Source organism: Aulonocara stuartgranti, assembly GCF_965226115.1.
Source record: "Aulonocara stuartgranti genome assembly, chromosome: 5".
NCBI lineage: Eukaryota > Metazoa > Chordata > Actinopteri > Cichliformes > Cichlidae > Aulonocara > Aulonocara stuartgranti.
Window position 1 is genome coordinate 1991917 of NC_138943.1, and position 27029 is coordinate 2018945.

General features: G+C 44.2%; 1 protein-coding gene and 1 long non-coding RNA gene across 12 annotated transcripts in view; one reads left to right on the forward strand and one right to left on the reverse strand.

The window, feature by feature from the left end:
• The window catches only part of pcbp4 (poly(rC) binding protein 4), a 202743-nt gene extending 176636 nt beyond the window's left edge, over window positions 1–26107 (forward strand). For 9 of the 10 annotated variants that reach the window (XM_082533457.1, XM_082533463.1, XM_082533454.1 and 6 more), the window contains 3 exons: window positions 2297–2352; window positions 11342–11511; window positions 17319–26107. In XM_082533457.1, the coding sequence (XP_082389583.1) occupies window positions 2297–2352; window positions 11342–11511; window positions 17319–17760 (668 nt within the window). In that variant the 3' untranslated portion in view covers window positions 17761–26107. The remainder of the gene's footprint in view (window positions 1–2296; window positions 2353–11341; window positions 11512–17318) is intronic. The other variant, XM_082533455.1, reaches the window with a different exon arrangement.
• Window positions 1–27029, reverse strand: part of LOC309706730 — a 58528-nt gene that overhangs the window by 21375 nt on the left and 10124 nt on the right. The window lies entirely within an intron of this gene.

The following is a 27029-nucleotide window of genomic DNA, read 5'->3' on the forward strand; positions in this document are numbered from 1 at the left end:
CGTATAATAAATCAGACTCCACAGAGAGGTTAACAAAATAAGTTTGTGTTGCCACAGAGCGGTTTGTGATCTGTGAAATAAAAGAGCCACAGAGGCTTTTGTGCTCACTGTAGTTTCATTATTGACTGATCTCCTCAGTGAAACCTGAAACCCTGCAAACCACTGTGCTTCCTGGAAAACGTCCATTTAACAGGAACTGCCTTTAATCTATACGCCTCCATGTGTCCTGTGTTGCCAGACGATTCCCACCTCCCTCTGACGCGATAACGTCTGCTCTCTGAGGCTGAGCGCTAAAGACTCAGGAGTCAGAGTGTGATAATGGTTCCCTCTGTCATTCCAAAGGAAATTAAGAGCCCAGCTCACTGATGCAGTCACACAAAGCGTACAATAAAACCATAACACTGCTGCAAACCTGAGCCTAAAACCTCAAACAGCCACTCGAGATTCTGGGAACTCTGAGCGATTTGACCGTCGTGTGCATGCAGCACATGTTGGTGACGTGCACGTGAGCGCGAGAGAGACGAGCTGTCAGCAGACGCATACGTGTTCAGTCTGCACACATTCGACTTTGAATCAAAGGACTAAAAACAGACGTCAAAGTCTGCAGCCTCTTAAAAAAAACAGACGGATTTATTCAAAAACCTTATTTTCATTTTGGAAAAGTCATTACGTCGAGTTTCATCATTCTCTTTATCAAAAACAACAGAGATGTTTGTAAAAATGTGTGAATGTTATCAGACATCCTCCGAGTTCAGCCTTTAAAATGCACAATGCTCTCTCTCCTGTCTGTTTGTGGGACATCTTTTCAAGTACATAATGAGGTAATGAATGCTGCACGAGCTTCATTCTGCAGCGTGGCTCTGAATTAGAATCTGTGCCTGGTGGCTTTGATTTGGAGCATCCAGCTGAGCTTACAGGCCGACTGCAGAGCAGCTCTCTGTACTCGAACCTGGCCGGCAGATTTCTGGCTGCATCGGTGAGGCTCCACGCCGCTCTGCAGAACGGCTCCGCTAATCGACTAAAAGGTGGAAATCAAAGGTGTGACTGAGCAAACAGCTGATTGTGTTGGCCTCGTTAATAATAAGACCGCAGAGATGGCATCGTTAAAACAATTCAATTCAGGAAATTGAATAATTTGTCACAGATGCGGTTTTTGTAGCAAAGGAGAGAACTCCACCTCCACCTCTTCAGAGGAGCCAATCAGGTTCTGATGTTCCTCAAGGAGGGAAAGCAGCAACTATATAAGAGGACAAGGGACCAGAGGACAGAAGTGAAAGACAGAAAAGAGGTAGGAGAAAAAAGACAAAAGGACAGAGAAGAAGAATAGAATAGAATAAAATAGCCAGTTTTTTGTCAGTGTACATGTACAACGAAGATAAAGAAAAGGAGAAAATGGAAAGAAGGAAATGAGAGAAAGAACAGAAGAACCAGAGAGGAAACAGATGGAAAACATGAGTGCGTGAGGCATGGGGAACAAGGAAAATGAAAGAGATTTAAGAATGAAAACTAAGGCAGGGAGGGAGGAAAAGATGAGAAAGGATGAAGAAAAAGGAAAGAAAGAAAAGCGGAAGCAGCAAAAAGAACCATCGACGAGAGAGTCGTCACGTGGGGGCGACTGATTATTTCAACCCAGTCCAGGTAGAAAACTCATCAGACGTGGTTGGACGGGTGTCTCACACACTCACACTCACACACAGAGTTTCAGAGCGATCAAACCTTTCTGCAGCAAAGGACGTAAACGAGGGGAAGGTCCGGGTAAAGCGTATCAGTTTTTTGGCTCCTCGTTAGCCGGTTGGATAGAATCATCCAGGGCACAAATATATCGGTACTGCAAACCGTGGTCAGCGAGTCCTGATCGCAGGGACGATAAACTGGACAGCAGGAAGTTTTAACCCTGACAGAAACTTTCCTTCTGAAAGTAAAGTCATGAAAGCAGCAGGAAGAAAGGAGAGTATGTATGTACAGTAAGTAACGCTGACCACCCATCCTGACTCCAGCTGTGCTCACCAAATCAGAAACAGTGTTATTAAAGCGCAAACAGAGATTCCTTCATTTTCTATTAATGGGGTAAAATAAAAATATGATTTGTTGAAACGTTTTTCCTTCTTTGTTCTAGCTTTGCCCTTCTTTCAGTTTCCCTCCCACTTTGCTCTTATCAAAGTCAAACTAAGTCCCCGTTTGTGGAGGACGGTGATGAAAAAGAAGCCATTGGGGGTTTGTTGTGTTTTGATCCCTGATGATTTGGACGTTTTCTAATCATTCAAAATGAATTTTCTCTTTCTTCTCTCTCTCCCAGGAGGGATGGAGGCTAATTCCCAAACCACGTCTCAGGAGTTGCTCATTCCCAACGATGTGAGTAAGAGAGAGCTCAGCTCCAGAGGAGGCGTGTTTGCTGTTCTAAGTTTGTGAGTGAAAGTGTAGCGTGACTCCGGCCGCTAATCTCCTTCTACCTACACAAAAACACATGCCTACAGGTCAGCTCGTGCTCACTCCTACACGAGCTTCCTCCTCCTCTTCAGCGTTTCTCCTCCTCTCAGCCCACTCCGGCTTTCTGTGGTTTTGAACTGCTGATCTTATCGAGAGCAGCTCCTCCTCCTCCTTTATTGAGCTAGAACAGCAGCTTTACAGTGTGTAACGATGTTAGCGCGAACGTGATGCTGAAGTCGGTCGGTGTGTTTGCATTCCCCGTTTGTCTCTCCAAACATTCAAACTCCACGCCAACCTCCAGCCGCGGAGATGAAGCTTCGTCTGAAAAATGAAATCAATGCTGCTCCTCTGCCTCTTCATACATTTATATTTCTGCTGCTTTGTCAGATGTAAACATGCAGCTCCAAACTTTTCAGAGATTTGAGTCTGAAATTGTGCGGCTGCAGTTTTTGGTTGCTGTGAAGTGCTGCAGATAACACAGAGTGCAAATGAATGGTTTTAGTGGTTTCAGTGGGCAGATGTGTGGCACGCGCTGGCTTCAGTCACAGCTTCTTCTCAGCTTTAATTAAGCTAACGAGTTGATATTTTCCCATCATTAGAAAACGTTCAGTTCAAGGTTGCGTTTAGATTTTATATCATGTTTTGTGAGTGTAATCACACCTGGACCTGGAGGGGTGTTGCAGTATATCATCAGCTGTGTTCTCCCACAACCCCCACCCCCCCGACTGCTGGCCCCGCCCCCGCCCGGTTCCTCTCTGTGAGCAGCCCTGCAGAGCTCCCAGTGGCTTTTTTTCAGACACTTAACAGTTCAGTATCGTGCTCAAGGACGTGTGACGTTTGATGGACGTGTCGACTGTTTCGAGGTCAAAGCGGCGACCTTTTGTTCCTGTGACAGCTTCTGGCCACCCAGCCTCCCCCCCTCCCCCCTCAGCCTGAGCTCAGCCGTTTGATGCTTCGCCCTCTCTTTGGTTTGGCTGTGTTTACACACCATGATCCAGCTCATTAAGCTGTTTACATGCTTCTGTAATAGGACTCCATGCCCGATCATTGGCTTACAGCTGACATGTACTTTGTGTGAGTGTTCAAACTCGCATGATAAAAGGAAAATTATGACAACATAACGTGACTCACACTGAGCTGTGGAGCTCTCTCTGTGGTTAGCAGGTCAGGATTAACTTACTCAAACACAGTGTTTTAAGCACCTGGATGAAATGTCTGTCCGTCTGTCTCAGCAATGAGCTCATTAGAATTTGGTGCTCAAAGGTCAGAGTCGTCTAAGGAGCTTGCAAAGAAAAGCGTCTGGACTTGTTTGAGTTGCTTGAAGACGTTTCACCTTCATCCGAGAAGCTTCTTCAGTTCTAAGGTCAAATGGTGGAGAGTCCCAGATTTAAACCCAGTGGGAGTTTCCCCCCAAAGAGGGACAAAGGACCCCCTGATGATCCTCTACCTAATCACATGAGCCAAGATCAGAGTCTGTGACCTCAGACATTAACGTTGCTCATTTAGTCCGATCACGACAGTTTTCTGACTGCTGTTTGCATCTCTTATATTTGGTGGCACGGGTCTGTTTCTGCGACCTCACTGCCTTTTCTATGCACATCGAGGTGGGTTGCAAAGAGGCTTGCAGCTAGAGCGTACCTGTAGGGAGGCTAAAGCCTCGAATGTAACCTGTTGTGGAAACTGGAGAACCAACGGCTGACTAGTTATTCCTGTTAAATCCTTTGAAGTCTGCTGCCTGAGATGAAGTTGGTGCCTCATAATGGACGTTTTCTGAAAACGTGAAGCCAGGCTGTATATTAATATTAAGCTTTTAAAATATTTGCATTGTTTTTAATCAATATTGATGTTTTATAGACCATGTGAGATTGTCCATGATTTTGGACAATCACGGTAACAATGTATGCTGAAGAGACTGAATGAACAGAAGTGATGGACGTGTCTACAGACACTTTCCTGCTACTCTCCGAGTTGTAGTGAAACTGTGAAAAATGCAACACAAACGGGAAATGGGGACATGTTGGTTTTACTTTGAAATGTCTTTATTTCCATTTTTTAACTATTAGTTTTGGGACTTTTCTACTCAAATCTGAGGACACACAAGATGTTTTTGTTCTTCCGTGACCTACGTCCCCCAGGATTGAGCCACTGCCCTTCTGATTGGTAGATGACCTGCTCTACCTCCTGACCTGCGAGCTACCTTCACTTTACTCTTGTCCACTTCACGGGTTTAAGGCTGTTGACCAGCAGCAACAAGCTGACTGTCTGTGCTCAGCATGAACGTTCATAAAAAGCACCAAACGCTGGTTTAGATGTGGTTCACTGACTATCTGCACGTACACGGTGCTAAATAGGAGAATGTGAGCGGGAGGAGCCCGAGCACAGCCAGACAGTGTGTTTTTCCCATTGACACAGTGAGAGTATATATATTCCCTCTTTCTGCCTCACTTGACTCTTCCTCCACTTTGCCTCTCTCGGCATCCATCAGCGAGTGTTAGCCAGTCATTCAGTCTGTCACACATCAGCTGCTTAGAGCTGCCATCAGCTCTGTCTACACACACACACACACACACACACACACACACACACACACACACACACACACACACACACACACACACACACACACACACACACACACACACACACACACACACACACACACACACACACAAAATCAGGGATGATTAACAGGAAATAGGCTCTGGGTCTTCACAGTGCTTCATTTTAAATGTCTGACATCCTGTCAGCAGCTGGATCACTTTAAATAACTTTTAACTTCAGTTTAAAAAGTGATTTTTTTTAAACAAGTGAATGCATCACTGTTCAAACGAACTCCAGTTTACATTTCCCTGCACGAATCATTCATATTCATAGTGTGCATACTGAGACGGCAACGTTCACATGGCCGGACGGACGTTTCTGGACCGTCACTAACACGTCAGCTTTTTGGAGCCATGAATGACCTGATATCTGCCAATCAGTATTCAGCAACATCCAAATGAAATCCTTGAATTTCACTCCCTGAAACTGGAGCTCAGACTTCTGAGATTGTCTCTTAGTACCGTTAACTCCACAGCAGCCATATTATTGATCAGATAATTGGATTAAAAATGCTCCAGAAGGTCCAGCTCAGGGACTCCAGTAACTGAGGGAGGCTAGCAGCTACTGCCGCCTGTGTCTGCTCTGAAGTTCAGGGTTTTAACGCAGGAGACTTTGGGCACTGACTCACTGCTGGAGCCTCGAGTGGACGTTAGAGGAACTGCAGTTTTTGGCACTAGTGCCTTGGCTCAGTTTTGCAGCTCTAGAGGTTGCTCCTTGGCCGGTGACTGAGAGGTCGAGCAAACTACAGTATAAACCTGCAGATGGCACTTCGCTCTCTCGATATTTTTGTCCTCGTCAGTGCTTCTGAAAAAGGCTGATGTGTAGCTGCTATCAGCCTGCTGTGATCTGTTTATCAAGAGAAGATCTTTAATATCTGCTTGTGAATACAAAGATGTGCCAAAGGAGCAAAGGAGCAGCAGGTTCATTCAAAGCAGTAATTATTAGTGAGGAGGGTTAAAGATGAGATGTTTCTGCACCTGGATAATAGTCTGTGATGAGGGCCGGCGTTAGTAAAGAAATAACACTATCTTTATCCATGCCTCATTGCCTAACAGGAGACTTGATTTCTCCTGAGGAATTCACACAGTCGTGTTCAGTCACACTGGCCTCTCTGTGGCTTCAGCTCGAGAAAAGAAAAACAGCAGCGCGAGGTCATTTCTTTCCCGGAAACTCTCCATCTCCATTCTGACAAGATAATCAACACCTCCGCAGGTGCCGTCACCTTCCAGGTTTAAATGAAGTCGCAGTTTCGAGGCCTCTTGGGGCCTCCATTCAGGCCTTTGTGTGCCGTTAGCGTGGACAGACTCGTGCAGAGAAACGCATCAGACGTGCAGCCCCGCTCGTGTGCGTTGACGACTGGCCGGAGAGAATAAGACGCACAAAAGCACACAGCAGAGAGGAGCTTAAGACCCGGCGCATGCAAGTGTGTGATATGTTTGTGAGTCACTGAGCAGAGCCAAGCAGAGCAGCTTAATGACATCCTATAGCTCACAGTTAGCGATTTAACAACAGCAGTCTCCCCCCTCTCTCCTTCAGTAAACCTCTCCAAATTACAGGGGCAGCAGGGAATCGCCCAAAAATAGCCCTCGCCCTGTCCTCGTCCTCCCCTGCGCTTCGGCTTCAAGCTGATTTTACCCACCAGCTCTTACACAAAGCTGCTCGCTGGGGAACACGGCATCCTGTGAAAACCACACATTTCCAGAGCAACCAACCTTGGAGACGGAGCAAAAAACAAACCTCGTCTCCCCAGTCGCTCCGCGCTCATCCTTCCCGTCACGTCATTTTTATTTACATTGAAGATCAAATATGAGCAATATTTTAAGTACTTAGTTCGTGAGTTAGGTGTTATCAGTGGTTCGGGCACCGTACCAGACAGGAGGCTTTCCACTCCCCAATCATTCGACGTCTTCATTTAGTCCAGAGTTTTGGCATGAAAGAAGGAAATCCCAGGATCATCTCATTCCTGAAAATAACAGCAGGTCTTTAGCCACCAGTATACTCACCGTGCTGGTCACCTCATCACTGCCACATTCATTAAGGTTCGGCATTATGGCGCAGGTAGTATTCGCCTGAACGACAGGCATCGTCAACACTTTCACATCAAGGTTCAAGGTTCTTCATCAGTGCAGATATAAGAGGAGGAGACGTCAAAGCCACATGCAAAGAAATTGCTTTGTTTCAAGTTGAGGCGTGCGTGACCGCCAGAACCATGGTTTGCATCCACTTTGTTGTTCACTGCTTCTACCAGGAGCTGCATGAGCTGCTTGGCGGGCTGTTGGCGAGCTGAAGCATTCATGTAAATTCTCCATGTTATCCATAATGCCAGAATTCTTGGATTTACTTTTGGCATGGAAGACATGACCAAAGAGCCTCGCAGGATGAAGGCCAAGTAATGACAAACATGAAAATAACACAAACCAAACAGAAAACATAAGGTGTATTATCCAGTGTGAAAAGCCGTCTCCGAATCTGACGAGGAGGTTTATGTAATAGACACGGGCGTCTCCGTCACCTTCAGACGAGCAGATGGTCTCGAGTTTCTGGTGTGAAGAGCTAGACTTTAATCTAGACGAAGCTAAGCAGCTGGTTTTTAGGTCCAAGTCTACAAGTGCTGAAAGCTACAAAGAACAAAATGCAGTGATTTTAGTTCTTACTAAGTGAGTCATCACATCACTGAAGGCTGTCACAGAGCGTGCGAGTGTAGAAGTGTGAGCCTGGCTCCACTCGAGGTTGTTAAAAGGGGGTTTTTCCTTCCCACTGTCGCCAAGTGCTTGTTCATAACCATAGTCTGATGGTTGGGGTTTTCTCTGCATTATTGTCTTTACCTCACAGTGTAAAGCACCATAGGCCAACTATCTGGTCATTAAGTGATGACGCGACGAATCCTACTTCCGGGCCTAAAGTAGTCTGCGTTTAATATGGCTTTTATGTTGTTAACATGTTTAATGTTTTGTATTTTCTTCTATTTAATCTCAAAAAGCTCCTAAAACAGTCAGTGATCCCTGTTGACCTCCCTCGGCTTTTATTACCGCTAATCATTTATTTAAGCTCAGTTTTTAAAACCTTAGGATGTAACTACATCCCAGCCCATGCAGCAGTATATGAATGACTAACCTCGTATTGTGGATGGATTATCTCAGTTGTTCTCCTGGCTGAAGTTTGGTCCTTTTACAGCATCCTGCCATGCGATTACATTTGTTCCTGACCACCGAGAACACTCACGTTAACTTTTATCCAGTGGAAAAAAAGTTAGCTTGTTTATATTATGCTAACATAGCTGTGTCGCTAGCTGTCACGTAGCACATCATTATATACCAGCTAGCCCAACTTCAGTAACCCTACAAACGTCACTGCTGTTTAGTTTTCTGTCTTCATTTATGCTGGAAGTGATAGCAGAGCTGTACGTTTGAATTTGTTTCCAAAACCCCGCAGTCAGGACATGCTATATTGTATTTAGACAGAAGCTAGCGAGCTAACTCCCTGCTAACTTCTAACTCCGTTAAATGTCATAAATTCCGTTTTCATGGATGCCTGGATGTTAAACTCAATTGTTACACCTGGTAGAGCAGAACGCTGATCATTTTATTAAAGATGAAAGACTTTAGACAGTTTTTAACTCTCAGTAATGCCATAGTGATCGTTTGATATATGGACCTGCAGCGGAGTTTAGGTCCAGACACGGCTAGTGACGTCAGACTTAACGACCGGATTGTTGTTGGTGCTATATAATAAAAACTGAATTTAAGCTAAACTCAAGGGAAGCAGGCTGATAGCAACTCTCAGGTTAGCCAGCAAAATAAAAAAACCCTGAGCTAGAAAAAGTGCTACAGTCTCAACAATAAGAAACTTTTTGCAGTTTTTCAAAATAAAAGTGAAAATTTTCTGCGTGTCTTCATGCTGACTGATGACCCCTGATGTACGAACATATTTAACCAGTATTCAGTGAGTCTGTGCACAGATGTCTTCATCCACAGGTAGTCACGCACCTGTATGACTTTAAACTGTGTTAATACTTGTTCAGCAATCAGAGATGGAGACATTTAAAGGTTAGTGTGTGTGTACATCTTTGTTTCCCTGGATATCTGCCAGTCTGCTGGTGGTGACTCACAGGAGGACGGTAATTATTCAATGAGCACGTTTGTGAGGTCAAACAGCGGCTAAGAGGGATCTCATGCAAATGGTTGTAACCCGGTTGTCATTGGCCAGCACTTTGTTTGTCAGTGTCTCTAATGCGCACGCACACAGACACACACTTAAATTATCAAAGACCTTTCTGAGAATACCTCTCTACAGTGCAGATCTACTCACTCTTTCGTGCACAGAGGAACAGAAAGAGGCCGTTACAGGGAGGCAATAAAGCAACGAATGAGATGAAGGCAAAAAGTGACTAAAGGGAAGCTCGGGGTCGTTAGTGGATTAAAGTGAGAAGCCGAGAGCAGCGATGAGTCATGCTTTAAAAAGAAGAGGATGGTGGTGGCTCAGCAGAGAGAGGAGCTTCTGTCCACATGTCAAACAGAGGGCTGCTTTAATCCGAGGCATTAAAGGAGATGCTCCTGATGGTTCATCAGTGCTTCAAGTAATAACCCAAACTTTAAATTACATAGAAATGCATCCCATATCAATTCTGCCCATTTTCAGTGAGCTGATACAAGTGATGCTTTTAAAGAATAATTGTTCCCAGTTGAGTCTGCAGCAACAACAGAGCTTATTTTTCAGACAGCATTTCTCCATTTCATAGATTGACCAGAATCGCGTCTTATGGCTTTAGCTGGTTTTGAAGATGCGCTCTGGAACGGGAGGAACACGACAGGAAACGCTCCTTCGCGTGCCGCCGTCGTTCCCGTCAAAACGAGTTCGCTGAAGTCAGGACTTCAGAAGAAACTTCCTGTCATAACAAGTCATTAACCTGAAATGACACATATACATAATCTGTAATATATGAGCAAACAATTCACTGCAGATGATAAAGTTAATCAATTATACATCTTCTGCTGTGATCAATTTCAGGCCAATCAGCTGTGCCGAGGGTTAATTGGCTCATTCTTTACCAGTTTCCACAGTGGGCATCATATTGGTGTTATGTTTTTAATTGGATGACACCAACAGCCTGCACGCTGACATTAGTCTTCATTATCTCCTTTGCATAACTTTTATATCCTCCAAATACGCCTGACCTCGTCTGCTCCTCATTTTTAGAGCTGAAAGAGAAAATATCAGCAGGAAGAACAAGTCTTTAAAATGCTTTGTCTAAAAATATTCAGAGCCAGGCTTTGGTTTGATCTTTTTTATCTGTTCCTTAAAAGGAAGCAGGTGATCTGGGATTGTCACAGGTCCGGGGAGCTTCTGTTTAATGGCTCAGAGGAACTTTATAGATACTTTACACGAGAGTTGAAGAAAGAAGTGATGGCAACGTTTTCACAGTTGTGAAATGTGAGTCCTCTTTACTTACTGAGGGTAGCGCTCGTTGTTCATCTGTTCAGAGCTGCACTTTTACCGAGTCAGCCGTGTTTCCTCCTCTGGAACAAACTTTTTATAGCCGGAAACCCCCCCGTCTGTTCCAGCCCTGACCTCTCAGTCCTCGTCTTATAATTAGGATAAACAAGTCTTGTAATTACAAAATCTTTCAGTTACCTCCCAACTTTTTTTGCCTTCTTAACTGCAAAAATGCATCAGACAGAACAGTTTCATTTCTTATAAATGTAGCTCCAGATGCATAGCTGGCACCGTGCAGACATGCTGCCACCTGACAAGCCTGCCGTCTTAAAAAAAAATAATGAGACACATTTACTGACACAGAGGTGAGCTCAGTAACTACCTGTCTGTGGTTGCTGTGACACCTACTGTGTGACAAACCCCCGCTGAGACCAGGATAGCTCACACCGGGACCCTCGCCCAGCTCACGGCAGGCAGATGAGTCAGAGTTCACCGCCTGGTGCTGTCCCATATTATTAGACACCAGCAGATAACAAGATGGAAGGATGGAAAATAAACTGAAGGCAGAGAACGAAGGCTGGAGGTTCATGTGGGGAAGTTAGAAGGTCTACAAGCCGTGAGTTTTTTAACCCGTCACACCAGATGTAAAGGCAGACTGAGGGTCTGACAGCAAGTGCAGGGAAACAAAAAACAGACCTCAAACTGGTAAGTAAGCTGAGCTTCCAGTTACATGCTGTCAACAAGTGAGAAAATCATCACATTAAGGCTCACAGACAACCAAGTGCTTTGAAAGTCTTTGCATTTGCCACCGTCAGAGTTCACTGAAGCCACGGTCCACCTGTAAAAGCCTCTAATCCTCTCCGTGTCTCCCTCCTCACAGCTGATTGGCTCAATCATCGGCCGCCAGGGCACCAAGATAAACGAGATCCGGCAGGTATCGGGGGCTCAGATCAAGATCGGCAGTCAGATCGACAGCACCAGCGACCGCCACGTCACCATCAGCGGCACGCCGATCGCCATCAACCTGGCTCAGTATTTAATCACTTCATGGTAAGCATCCGGAGGAAGAGGCGGGTATGAGAAGCAACGAGTGCTGCAGGAGAGCACGAGGCTGTAGACAAACGCCTCACATTAGACCGCTCCTTCTTCCCCAAATCAGCACTTTGATTCGCTGCTTTATTAACAGCAGCTGTAGGTACAAGAGTCAGGCTGTTGTCACGCCACAGAGAGAGGTGTGTCATTATATACCTTAATGTTTGGTGGGTAAATGGCAAAAGGCGAGCAGCACTCTCACAGGAAGTGCAGCAGTCGAGCAAATGTAAATGAGTTTGATCCTCTCGCCAGTTAGAGCAGCGTCGCAGTGTTCTCTCCTCCTCTGCTGTGCATGCACCGTCAGGTACATCTGCAGGATGCATCACATGACAATTACTGCCTGATAAGAAAGAAATCGAGCTCTATATCGAACACAGCGGACACGTCGGCCTCGCCTTCTCCTCGCCATTTAATCAGAAATATAAGCGACATGTGGTACGCACCGCCAGCTCGCTTTAATACAAGTAACCACCAGCATGAATATGCAAATTGGTCATTGGACTCTGGATGAAATTGATATTTGACTTACCACTCAGCCTGCCACCGACAGCGGGGAGAATAGGCAAGTGACACACACATAAATACTGACAGCTCACACACACACACACGCGCGCACACACACACACACACACACACACACACACACACACACACACACACACACACACACACACACGGGTCAGCCTCGGTCAGTCTGAAATGTCAGGTCAGAGAAGGTGAGAGCAGTCGCTGGAGAATCCCTGACAAATTTGCTCTTTTCTATTATTTCTTTAATCGGTTACACACGGACACGGCGATCTGCCCGAGCTCATCCAATCTCCGTCCTCCTTCAGCGGGTCGCTCGCAGGTTGACGGGAAAAAGATGGAACTCAGACTCCGGCTTCTCTGTGGAGCTTTTCTTCCAACACAACCCGCACCTGTATAAGCCGTCGTCTCCCACCTGAGCAGTTCCTGCGCTTCTTTTTTGGAGTTTTCTTCTGTAGAAGAATTCTGAAGCTTTATGGTAAACCTGAGTTTCTCCAGTCTGTGGGAGAAACGCATCTTTGTGCTTTCACGGGACAGGGAGGGGGGGATGTGGAGCTCCTTGAACAGTTAACCAGGTCAGGATCACGTTCACCTCCTGCGTTTATTTAAATTGCTGCATCACATGGAAAAGCTGTAGATTGCACTGCGCGACGCGGTCACGGCGCTCCACCCTACGTCTTTGTTTTGTGCTGAACGGAGGATGATCGCTCTGATGTGAACGGGACTCGATCGCTCACGCCTTGGAGCGCGCTCCCTATGGACCTCTTATGCAATCAGAAAACCCGCCGAACATGAACCCAACGAGACACAACAAGTGTTTCCGTCCCTATGTTCAGTCAGCTGATGCTTTCAAGATGGCTGCCAGCAAATAATGAAGCCTTATTCAAATATTAACAAACGCAGAGATACAAACTTTGATGCTTACATTACAGTATATCTGAATATTGTCTTTATGAGCAGTAAAACCTTGGCAGGAGGGAGAACAAAATATTTCATATCCTCCAAGGTTCCTTAGATATGAAATGGATTCTTTAAAAAAACCAAAGTAGTTAAACTGACAGATATTGTGGAACGTCCCATAAACTAAAAGACAGTACACATGAACTCAAAAGGAGTCCAAACCGCAAAAGAAGCGCGTATTCTCGGAAAAGTGGTTGCAGGAAGTGAGCTGGCTTCAAACAAATGATGAACGCACAGAGATGTGGTGCAGAATGTGCCGTGAAAATCCCACTCTAGCGGACAAAAACAGTGCCTTTTATATGGACTCAAACATGCTTCTTATCTGGTGCGTGTCTTTTATTTTGACACCTGTGGATCACTTATGTGCACCCCTGTCTATACAGATAGCCGGCTGCATCCCAGAAACATCAGCCTGTCAGACTGTGTGAATCCAGCAATATAGACATATATGTCTATATATACTGTATTTTCCGCACTATAAGGCGCACTTAAAATCCTTTAATTTTCTCAAAAATCGACAGTGTGCCTTATAATCCGGTGTGCCTTATGTATGAACTCTGGTTGTACTTACTGACCTTGAAACCGATTTTATGTGCTACACGGCGCTCAGAAATCTGTCAAAAATGTTTTAGTACGACTTTGGTAAGCTACGAAGCCGCACCGCTTGATGGATTGTTGGAGCATTACAGAGTTAAAAACTGTCTAAATTCTTTCATCTTTAATAAAATGATCAGCGTTGCTGCTTTACCAGGTGTAACAATGAAGTTTAACATCCAGGCATCCATGAAAACAGGATTTATTACATTTAACAGAGTTAGAAGTTAGCAGGGAGTTAGCTCACTAGTTTCCACCTAAACATGATATAGCATGTTCTGACTGAGAGATTTCTGAAACATTAAAACGTACAGCTCTGCTATCACTTCCAACATAAATGAAGACAGAAAACTAAACAGCAGTGACGTTTGTAGGGTTACTGAAGTTGGACTAGCTGGTATATAATGATGTGCTACGTGGTGGCTAGCTAACAGCTATGTTAGCATAAACACAGTAAAGCTGGAGGATGAACGCTAACTTTTTTCCACTCGATAAAAGTTAACGTGAAGGTTCCTGATGGTTGGGGACAAATGCAATCGCATGGCAGGATGCTGTAAATGGCCCAACCTTCAGTCAGGAGAACAACTGAGATAATCCATCCACAATACGAGGTTAGTCATTAATATACTGCAACAATATGAGAATAGAGCAGCCGTGAGAGAATTCAACATTAATGAATCAATGGTACAGAAGTGGAGGAAGCAAGAAGAATGAGCTGAGTAAAGTTTGACTTATCTGACTGTTTTGTTTCGCTTAATGTGCCTTATGGTCTGAAAAATACGGTATATAGATATGTGAGGGTATCAGGTACGATCAGAGCTCTGCAGTAAAAAGGTGTGACAGGGGTGCATCTGTCAAATGATCTACCCTCCGATTGTTTCACTTACACAGTAGTGAAGTCACATTGAAACAATGCTTCCTGCACAGCTTGATATTGAGTCTCTGTAACGGACACGGTCACTGCCTGAGTGTGATCAACTTTAAGCTTTTAGAAAGAAAGAAAGAAAGTGTACTTTATTGATCCCCGTGGGGAAAATCCCTCTCTGCATTTAACCCATTCACTCAGTGAAGCAGTGGGCAGCCACTGGGCGCCCGGGGAGCAGTGTGTAGGGACGGTACCTTGCTCAGGGGTACCTCAGGGTAGTTGTTCAGGGGAATCGAACCCCCGACCTTCCGATCATGGGGCCACCACTCTACCTACTGAGCTATCCCTGCCCTTTTTATAATGCTGTCAGGTTCTAATCGGGACCACACCATGAGCAACAACCTTTACAGATTGAACTTGTAATTGTACAATATCTGTCGTTGTAACCACTTCTGCAGTGAAATATGTGTAAACATGAATCAGTTTCATATGTGGGCGACGTTAGAGAATATGAAATCACTGCTTTGTTCTGCCTCCTGTGAGGCCTAGCACTACTTTTTAGGTTTCCACTGCATGACTACACTTTTTAAATAACAGAGACACAACAACACACAGAATGGAAAATCCATCCAAGTAAATACAAAGACAGAATGTGTCCGTGAGCACAGACAGATTGTTTACGCCATGAGACCCGGCTGTCTTTTTTGTGGCTGGTCTTGCCGAAGCGAACACGATGCCAAACACAGTCTGAACTCCTGCAGCTGAATCTGCAGTACAAGAGGAGCTAATGTAATGTAACGGGTGTCCGCCTATTAAAAACAGCTGGAGCGTCCTAAAGCGGCAGAGGAGGCCTCTGCGTGTTAAGCAGCTGAAAGTTGTCTCACATCAAGCAAGAACAGGAAACTACAGCCGCTGCTCTCCTGAGGACGCTCAGTGTTGTTAAACGAGGAAGTGATGATGCAACTCAGAGGCAAACATGTTCCTGTCAAACTTTTCTGAATCGAGTTCAAAATGAGCAGTTCTCAGTTTAACATCGACATGTTGCCTTAACTGTAGTGTTTAAATGGGGGGCATCACCTATTGATGGAGCTGTGCATTGAAGGAAGTCTTTCAGAGGATAAGGTCTCAGTGACCTGGGAGTTTTCCTCCCGGTGACATGAACCACTGCTGACTTTCAAACAGGGAGTGTAACATAAGCCTTCAAAAGCAAACTCTTCACAGCATTCTTCGTTTAATAGTACTCGATTCCACTTCATTACTTCGTTTAGTCGTTTAACTGAAAGTGTCACCCATACACCTTCAAGAAACTTTAGAGCAGGGGTCTCAAACTCCAGTCCTCGAGGGCCGGTGTCCTGCAACTTTTCCATGTGCCCCTGGTGCAGTACACCTGAATACAATTAGCATGCTGAAGTGGTAACCCCTAACCCTTCTCAAGTAAATGTAAGTTCGTAAGTGTTTGAAAAATGTACTCCTAAAAGTACTTTTATTGCACCGTGTTCATTCACTCATGAGCTGCTGTAACATGAATCAAATGGCTGAATTGCCACCTCAGCATGCAGTCAAGTTCTATAGAGTCTTTCTAGTGACCTACTAATTGTATTCAGGTGTGTTGCAACAGGGACACATGGAAAAGTTGCAGGACACCGGCCCTCGAGGACTGGAGTTTGAGACCCCTGCTTTAGAGTGAGCAGACGTTTTGGCCTTTGTTGGTGTTCCTGTGCACTCGGGAATGTTTAACAGTACGTTTCTAATGCCGGGAACACTCCAGCTTCATGTTTGACCTGCTGTCTGATAGTTTCATGAACACATTTACATTGTGTGTGTGAATGGGTGGACGACTGGGTGTGTAAAGCGCTTTGGGGTTCCTAGGGGGGGGACTAGTAAAAGCGCTATACAAATACAGGCCATTTACCATTTACATTTAATAACCAGTGAAATAATTGTGTTAAAAGCAGAAAAGCTACAGTTTGAATCACATTTAGAGTCTCAGCTGTGCAAATACATGCGATAACATTCAAACACAAAGACAGGAACAGTTGCCGTGCAGCGTTGCCCCAAGGCAACTACAAGAAAAACTCGAGTATTCAACATGCGAGGAAATAAAAACCTTTAAAAATACTGACACACACACACACACACACACACACACTTATTTACAGTTCATGTCATTTTAAATAAGATTTTAAGTGAAAGTCCTGCCTTTGAATCATGCTTGTTAGTGATTCAAACAGCTGATTGGATTATGTTTTCAGCTGGTTGCACTGATTTAGGAAATATGAAGAGGACGTGGGGCTGCGTGCCCGCCCACCTCTCACTGTTTTATGGTGATTGATGCTAAAATGTGCAGAACATTTCTTTTAGTTAAAACATGAGGTGAGAAGCTCCCACAGAGATGAGCACAGACCCGCACAAAGGATTTCTTTCCTGTTTTTGAAGCAGCGTCCTGTCTGACGGAGCGTCCATGCTAATTTTTCTGATGGTTTTGTTCCCTCCTCCCTAAGCCCCCTCCCAAGCCATCACCCCAACTTATACAGCACACCCCCCATCTGTACAGCGAACTCCCCTACAATAATCTGTTGCAACCTCCAGCCAAACACGCCCGTCTTATGATTTGAGTTTTGTCAGATTTCCGTTTGTTCATTTTTACAGATCCTGGTTTTTTTTGTCTTTTTTTCCCGTTTTTACTCTGATTTTTTTTAACATGTCTTTTATTTAACCCTCTAACCCTTCTCCATCCAAAATTCCCTCTCCTTGACCCCCTCCCCTCCTCCACCCTCCTTCCCCCCCCTTCCCTCCCCTCCACCTCCCCCTCCACCTCCAGTTTAGAGACCGCCAAATCCACCGCCCAGTCCTCCTCCATGCCGTCTCCCGTTGATCTGACCATGAGCTTCACCCAGCCCTCCCCCCCTGTCTCCGCCTCGTCCTCCTCCTCCTCCCCCCTGGCAGCGATGGGCGCCGCACTGCCCCATGCTCAAATCCTGGGCGCTCCCTACGCCTTCCCCCTCTCCAGCCTCCTGGGAGTGAAATCCATCCCCTACCTGGCACTCTCCACCCCTCCCGCCTCAGCAGCGGCAGCAGCGGCGGCGGCCGCAGCGGCCATCGGGGCTCCAATGCTACCAGCGTCAGTGCAGACGGCAGCGGCGACGGCAGCCGTTCCGGTTCAAGCTCACGCGGCGGCGGCCCTGGCGTCCTACACAGCCAAGATCTCGTCCTCAACCAATGGAATGAAGAAGCCGGAGAGACAGAAGTTTGCGCCGTACTAAACAAAGAGGTAGCTCCTGGCCGGGTTTAGACGTTAAGGGCCGTTTTTGGTTTTTCTTTTAGCACATTACTCATCGACTTGTTTGCCTCTCCACTTCTTCCTCTTCTTCTTCTTCTTTTTTTTTCTGACTGCCTAAAAGAATCAAAGTGGGATCGTTGGAACATGAATGATGTTGAATCATCCATGGAAGGCGTGCACGGCAGCAAACAAGCTTTTCTCTTTGGCTGTGGGGTTAGTGATGTCAAAAGTTTAAAGCTTGCAGTTCAGCTAACCGTGTCTCTGCGCTGTGGTCATAACCAAACCCTAAACCAGGGGTACAGCAGGTTCGTGTCTTGGACAAGTTTTTGTTCCATCACGTCTTCACATTGCGAGCAGTTCAAAGTGTTTAGTCGGTGCCGGGTCTTTTATTTTGGACCCAGCTCTTTACCGGCTGTCCTGTGTCTGACTTCCTGCCCTCCTCATATGCTTTCTGCAGCTTGATGTGGCTTCTGTCAAGAAATAAAAAGACCTGGTGCTATTCTGAGTGATGTGGAGCAGAGACCTGCTTCTCGGACACTTGTGAACCACTCCACGGTGGATTTACTGGGATTGCAATCATTGTCCTGAGTGACCGCAAGTAGCTCTGGTTGCTACCCTGGTATTGGAACATTGTGCAACCAGGTTGGGTGTATTCCCAGGATAAACCGATTTGACAAAGTCTTGGAAATCAAGGGGAAAAATAACAATTTTAACACAAGTTTCCTCAAACAGTGTTTCTGGGTTAAAATCATTCTGCTGTTTGTGTGGATCAGCAGCTATAGACCAAATAAACAGACCAGTGTAAAGTTAGCTGCATAACTAAAAACCACGACTGAGGGTCTTATTTACTGTCATGAAAGGATCGGGAGGACGACGGTCTCTCAGCAGATTTCGCCCAGTTTCCCCAAAGCACTGACGACTTGCATGTCAGACAGCATGTTTGTGCAATTAGACCAAAACCCACTGCCAAACATGATGTATGTGTAAGTTTGCAACCAGTGTCATGCTACCAAGGTGACAATGCACCAACAAGATCACTTTTACAAATATAACTGAGCACTATTGCAAAGGCTAACTCAACTACACCTCGAGCTAATAGGAAAAATCCCCAAAACAGAGCTGCATGCTCTCTGTAAATTCAAAAGTTTCTTATTGAATCATAAACGCTGAATAATTAACTCAGAACCTGCTGAGGGACTCTGACAGACTGCAGCGGCTCCAGTCACGGCTTTCAGAAATCAAATAAAGGAGGATTTCTGATTTTCATGCAGATATCCGTCTCAACTCCACAGAGTGGGAAATAAATTAAAGAAAAACAAATACAGGATGACGAATAACACTCTTCACCTTGCTTCTTTAACCTTTTTATATACCCAACAGCTTTTTCTTTCTTTGAGTAGCACTTTTAAAAACAAAGTTTCAGAACCTTTGAACACCTCAAAGCGAGGCATGTAGGACCAGAATGAAAAACACCAAAAGCAAAATAGGACAATCCTGTACAGCAGCTCTCTAAGGCTGATGGCTCACCACGTACAAACGACTCAGGGTCAATGGCTCCTCAATACTTTACCTGTCACTCAAACACAGACACAGCTGTAAAAAGTTCAGGAAAAAAATTTTGCTATACAGTCAGACAAACCTATGGATGCTTTAATGTCTCTGTCCCAGCCCGGATCCCGGACAAGCCCCCAAATGTTAGTTTTCCCAGTGGATGGAGGACAGTTGTTATTTCAATAGAAAACCAAGCAAAGATGAGAGAACAGTGCAAACTTTAAATTCATCCACTGATTGTTTGTGGGCACCACTGCAGAAGCAGAACTTTTACTTCAGATACTTTGGATGTGATAATACTTTATGGATTTTGAAAGCGAGACTCTTACTTGGCTCGTCGTTATTCCACATCCGACCACATAAAAACAGCTTTAAGGATGTTCCAGTCTGCTCCTTGATGTGGAAGTGTTCTTCTTGTTGTTAAATAATTTGAGACATTAACAGAAATTCATCTATTTGTCTGATTTTTAAAATTAAAAGTCAGGATCAGCAGGTCTGAGTCATCATTTTCCAACAATCCCACTTCTAAAAGTCCACCCCGACTTTATTTTTCCTCGCGTCTTTTTGCAGCTCGGCCCTTTTCCGAGTTCAGAGGGTTGGTGGGTGTTTGCAGCCCCTGATATTTAAGGTCATTTGGGCCACAAAGCCTGTAAAAGCCATAGAGACTATTCTGCTTTCCCCTCCTAGTCTGTGTCCTGCTCTTTTTGTCCCCTGCTCTTCGTCCTATTGTATACTCGCATATTTATTAACTATTGTGGAATATTCCCTCAGAGTTTATAATCACTGGTCACTAACACTGAGCTGAAAACTCTGCTTTTGTATACGATGATGTCGACTTGTAAATGACTATTTTGCGTTTGCTTCCTGTCTGGTTTTCCTTCAGTATTTGTTGTGTAGTTTTTTTTAAAGACATACAACAGATAAAAGGGTTCTTTTTTTGTTTTTTGCATATGTTCTCTTTCAAAATGTGTTGTTTAAATTATTTTTTAACTTATTGAGAGGAGTATTACAGTTTTAGAAGAGTTCATTTCCCAACATGGCTGCAGGTAAAGACTGTAAAACTGTATTTTAGTCTCTGTATGTTCTGTATGTAGAGTGAACAAAACTGATTATTTTCTTTTTGGGGGATAAAAAAATATCACTGTACCATTATTGCTAATAACCAGGTGTTTTGTTAGAAGAGTAGTGTTTTCACTTGTGAGCTCCAACTGGCCATTTTATGTCTCTCTCTCTCTCTCACACACACACACACACACACACACACACACACACACTTTCTAACTGGGATATCTGTTTATAAATGTCTGCCCTGCTTCTCACCTTTCAGCATCCACAGAACTAGAATAAAAGAACTGTTTTTTAAAATGGGAAATCTTTGAACGTGTACAGTGAGGAGCTTTGGAAAAGCCAGTTTCTGATAGCCACACGTTTGAAGTCATTACTGGGTGAGTACCACAGATCGATAACCCTGGCAGCTCTAAGCAGATATATCGGGGACACGCTCTGATAAGCAGGCCAAAATCCAGCTCGGCACCAGGAGTCGATCCATCCGTCAGAAAGTACCGAGTCAACATTTTGTCACATGCAGTTGAGTTTTAAGTGGACCTGTTGTGCACTTTTGCTCATCTCCTGTTCCTGTGGTGGATGCTCATATAAAACATGACCAGAGTCTCTAATGATGAGCTCAGTGTGAGTACAACTGTATCTAATCCCTGTGGGCCAAAAGCTCAGGCTCAGAGTGCTCTAAACACTCTTGGCTCTCTGTGATGTCATTTAGAGTCGATGTCCCTAATGTAGTCATTTCACAGTAACTGTCTGTGAACCAATTAGAAGAAAGATGGCTTGAAGGTAGACAACAGAGCAGCGTTTTTATTCTTGGACTCTGCCAGACTAGCTTTGCATGATTCAAAGTTCAAAATAATCCTGGTTTACTTCATACTTGGTGCATCACCCAGGGCTGGACTGGGACAAAAAATTATAGGAAAACCCATAAAGCCTTTGAATGATCTTCAACAATCTTTGGTTGTAAGATTTAGATAATTATTTAATAAAAGTGAGACGTTTTTAAATGAGAATAAGAAAGAAAAGTATTTCTTTGTGCCCCCCTCTCCCTGTTAATGCCCTACCTGCCCCCCTGGCAAAACTTTGCTAGATCCGCCCCTGCACAGTTACCAGCTGTCAGCTACTTAGAAAAGGATCCTGGTGTTATTTATCTCTCAGAAACAGTTCATAACTTCAACTCATTCATGTCGCCTAAAAGGTAAACCTGTTTCTCCATCACCTGTTCAGCTCTGATGATTCAGTAAGGACATCTCCTGGTTTCATCCTCATGTTTCCCTCTCACCACAAATCCAAACCGACATCATGACCAGCAGCTTCACAGCTGTGGCTCCAGCAAACATCAGCTGATACTAGAAATTAATATTAAATACATTCTAACAACAGCTGATCAAGCTTAAACGTGCTGCTGTTGTTTAACGCGACATCCGGCGGTTTCCTCTTTCTGGCACAAAGTGAGAGATAAACAAGAGAGAGAAGCTGATCATTGATCAGTTTCATGATTGAAGTAGCAACAGGAGAGGGAGGGGGAGAATGGGAGAAGAAGAGGCAGCTGTGCAGCAAAGACACAGAATAACTCCATCTTTGTGCCTTTTCCATTCTAGCTGAAGTTCGGGACAAACTGTTTCTTTTCACCTCAATACGAAACGCGTAATATTTTCTCTGAATACCAGACGATTTCGTTTTTTACGGGACGGTTGGCAACTATTTTATTCATAAGGTTAGTTAGAGAACTTTACTATCAGTAACATCATAGCACCCGCCCAGCCCAGAAACTCCGTCATGCTAGCTAGCACGCAGAACGAGTTATTGTAACTGACAGTAAAAAGTCAGCACAACGAAAATAAACTCCACCTAAACTTGGTTTATATCTGACCCAGATACACTGCAGGTCATAACTTCTTACCTGAAGTTCAGTTCACCTGACACTCGGACCGGCGGCCGCCTCGGGTCTCTCCTCCTCCTGCCTCCCCTTCCCTCATCCACCTGCTGGCCTCTGTGGAAGCTCCACCATAGCCACCACCAAACAACTGAGTTATTTTTACACATTGACCAGCATCTGGCCAATCCACCACCAGTCCAGCTATGGCATCACCTCATCTCATCAACTGTCTGTGTTAGCTCCTCTCCCATTGGTTGCCCCTCTGAAACAGAATGTGTGAACAGATCATGTAAGGACACACCCCTGTATGACATCACAGGCAGTCTGCAGCCGAGCTGTGGGCTCTCAGAGATTACTGTCCATACACTGACCTCATGATCGTGTTTGAATGAACGCCCGCCTCTGGAACAGAAGTATATGAGAGAGAAATGAGATTTTTACCAATTCTGAATCTGGATCCAGAAGTTGGAACAGATTCCTTCATGTATTACTGTGTTACCTCTGAGAACAGCTTCCTGTTGTAACCAAAACACCATCAGAGCCGAGTCAGAGTAAAGATGCTACGCTGGCTGTGAGGTTCTCTACAACGAGCAGGCGTGTTATAGACAAACTTGTGATTAAAGCAGAAGTCAGTCATTAGTTTTACTCTGATGATCAACTACAAAGTCTGCAGACGCGTTTCCAGGAAGCTAATCAGTACCGATGACCAAAAATATTGAAGTGTAAGGTCATCCATCCACAAACATTTAGATGATCAGAGGCTGTTTATCAGAGATGGACGTAGCCACCTAAAGCATGAAGCTGAACGTTTTCACCAAGTCGGTGTTTTGAAACCGGATAGTTTAACATCGGTCTGGACACCAGTTTACAAAATGAACATCATGTGTTAAATCCCATTTCAGATTAATGTTCAGGCCATCGAGTCGTTGGGGAAGTCTGAAGTCACGACAGTATGAGAGCAGTCGCCCCCTGCTGGACATTATACGGTGCATCTTTTATGCTAGTCTGTGGCAGCGGCTGACGAGATCTGTTAGAAATGTGTGAGTGTGCTTTTTGTAGTTCTGTAGCAGAGCTTGTGCAATTTTTAAAGAGTTTATTTGATTTTAATTTATTTTGTTCAGATTAAACTGACGCCCAGAGTGTCAGAGACTAATGCTGCATGTTTGACTGGCCTCACTAACACGCACACAAACATGTAAATACACACAAATATGACCAAGAAATTAGTGTAACACACACAGGCCTCGGTCTTTGCACTGGCAGTGTGAACTCAAAGCAATACTAAACAGAGCCGTACGAGTAGCTACACATTGCAGAGCAACAGCAGCGGCTAATCTGGGTGTGTGTACTTTCCAGCTGTAACAAATACATCAACGTTCAACTCGATGGGGTGTCGACGCTTCCCTGTTCTTTCTGTTTGTTTCTAAAAAGACTGATGACGATGATGATGTGGTATATTTAACAAGCTCACTTATTTTTATAAATAATGTTGATGAACTGAACTGTGGACACCCGTCTCCTCACATTCGTCCTCTCGACACCACTTTTTTCTTTAACTTTCGTCGTCCTTGCTTTTCATCGTCCACGTGTCCTTCATCCATTTGCATGAGTCTGACTTGAATTGATGTCTATGCAAACTCATCTCTGTGCGGTTCAGCGCTGAACCCTGCGTGGGTTCACGCGGACGCCGTGCTGGTAACGTGCAGCTGAAGTGAAAGGGCTACAGCAGACTACGGCTCTGACTGGCAACGCACCCGCCCTGAAGAGTAACTGACAGACTCTGGTACTCTGAATGATGTCTGGAGCAAGGTTATTATCGTTAACGAAAACTAGAAGTGAAAAAACATTTTCGTTAACGGAAATAAAAATAAAAACAAAAAAAGGAAAACTAACTAAAACTGTAATGTGTGCTCACAAAACTAACTAAAATTAACTGAATTTATAGCAAAAATGTGTTTAGTTTCATTGATGTGTGCGTGTCCTACAATAGTCGAGGGTGAAAATGAAGTTTAGTTTCCAGATTTTTTCTTGCTGTGTCTCATTATGCCAGCAGGTGGCAGCACGTTAGTTGAGTCGTCTGTGTTGCTGCTCCGTCCTCGCGCAGAATCATGTCAGGAAAAGTCGGGAGAAAGCGCCAGAGTCCAATTTGGGATTACTTTGAATATGACTGTGTTTTGGATAAAGCAAGTGTCTTGTAGTGGAAAGAGACAAATTATGAGGGACATTTCTAAAGGGAAAAAAATCCCACAAACCTTAAAGCGCACTTGAAAAGCTCACACAAGAAGGCTAACCTAGCTTACCTTGAGAAGGGAGCACACGCAACCCTCACCCCCAGAAACAGAAGCTAACCCAGGCAAGGCAGCGTGATTTCTGTCTCTGCGTGTTAGCCCTGCGACAGACAGGCGACCTGTGCAGGGTGCAGTATGGTAGCTGGAATAGCAACATACCCAAGGATGAGCAGAAGAGCATGACTGATATGATGACACTGGGATTTTGTTGCACTTAATTATTGCAAACACAACTAAAACTATAACTGAAACTAATCAAAACTAAACTGAAACTAAGGATTTTCAAAAAAATAAAAACTAAACTAGCAAACAAATGATAAAAACTAATTAAAACTGATATAAAATTGAAAATCTGAAGTCAAAACTAAATAAAAATAAAAACTAATGAAAATTGCAAAACTATTAAAACCCTGGTCTGGAGGGGTTCTTTACATTTGGGGCACCAAGTAGAAGTAGACGAGGGATGTGCAGGGAAAAACAGGACATATTCCTCAGTGCACCGTAAACAAGGCGGAATCAAAAAGTTCTGAGAACATGAAACTCGTGAACCGCCCTCGATTTGAATTTGGCTGATCTTTTCTTTAAAGTAAGAATTTTAACCACTTTCATTTAAAAATGCACAAACTTTTATTTTTATTTTTAATTGTATCCTCATATTTCCTCATCAACTAAAAAAACAGATGGAACCAAAAATTATTCAATTTGCATGAATATGAATCAGCTCTTGGCCCATAACAAAAATATATATATAAAAAAACTCTCCAGACATCATTTTAAGACACATTAAAAGAGACTGAGCTGAAGAATAATTTGTGCCAGATTAATTTTTCCTTTAACAAAAAACTCATTTTTGCAGTAATAATTAGAAACAAAATGTTTTGGAAGAACATCAGGAGCAGACGTGTTGAGTCCTGGAGTCTTAAACACAAAGACCAGAATCCACAGCAGCTCCTTAGATTAACAAAAAAAGATTTATTTTCAGGAACACCGACGCAGATTTTAGCCGAGCATCCATCCTTTGAGGGAGACTTAATTCCACTTCTGCTCTGAAGTGAACATTAACAACACATTCTTTATCGAAACACATTTTTCACTCTTATTAAAATTCAAAGTCTGTGACGTTTTTCCAGAGAGAAAAATCACGTCGTCAGGTCTCCCGGGAAACAAAACAGAGTCAAGTTCTTGCTCTTCGGGGTGAATGTGTTGGACACTCAGACCGTGGAGGCGGACGTTCCTGCGACGTGCTCCGAGACTTTGTCCAGATGAAGCTCGCTTCATAAAAATGCTCTCGTTGGAGGCTGTACGACAAACACACACGGCGACACGCTCGCTCGCCCTGAACCCACGGCTGAACGGTTGTGAATATTGTATTGCACTCGAACATGAAAAATCCATTATGACGACATATTCTTCCATCTTTTTGGTTTTCATTTCTGCTTCCTGTAAAGACAGGATGTTTTGCTCTTTGTATATCAGCCTGATGTGTTTGTGACTGTTTTCTTTCCATCCATGCCATGTTCTAATAAATTAAACCCACACTGAAGATGAAACTGTCGACTGCTTTCTGCTTTAAAACTGATGATTCTCTGTGCGTGACGTTAGTTTTAGAGTGCACACCTGCAGGGCAGACGCGTACACAGTGCATTTATGCACATCTGCAGGTGTGTAATTATCTAAAAAGCAGTCGCAGATGAGTATCAGAATATAAACTGCACAGTGAGGTTGACCTCTGACTTTCACCTTCAAGGCAACTCCTCGTTCCAGCAAACATCTGATGAAGCTGCATCGAGTCTGAGGAGGGAAAAAAACCTTCGCACAAAAACAAATATGAAGACAAAACTTCAGTGAACCTTCAACGTGAAAGACGCCGTCTGCCGACACTGCAGGCTAATGTTGGATGATTGTATGCGATGGGTAAATGGACTCATTCTTACATGTACACAACATGCCACATTCACCCAGTCACACCCATTCACAACCAAGTTTCTTAGTGCTTCCTAACTACCATTCACACTCGTGGACACATCGGAGAGCAATTTAGGGTTAGTATGTTGCCCAAGGATACTTGGCATGCAAACTGGAGGAACCAGGGATCGAACCACGAACCTTGCGATCAGTAGATGACCTGCTCTACCTCCTACAGCCACCCTGGGCAGGTGGGCACAGATCCCACCTCGAAATTCATCTCAAGTCCTAAAAGAATCCACATACGGACAAAATGATGTTTTCACAGTCAGTGGAGTTAGGCTGAGATGAAGACGTAAATGCTGCATTTGGGTTTAAATATCTTTGTGTTTCACATCCTGAAAGAGTAGAGCTGTGAAAGAAAACAGGACTAGCCGTTCATGTCCACAAATGACTGCACAATAAGTCATTCATCAGTGCAAAGCTCAGATTTACAGGGAATCACTGACTTACATCAGTTTACTGCTGCGTCATATGAACTACATGGCTGATGTACAGTACTGTGCA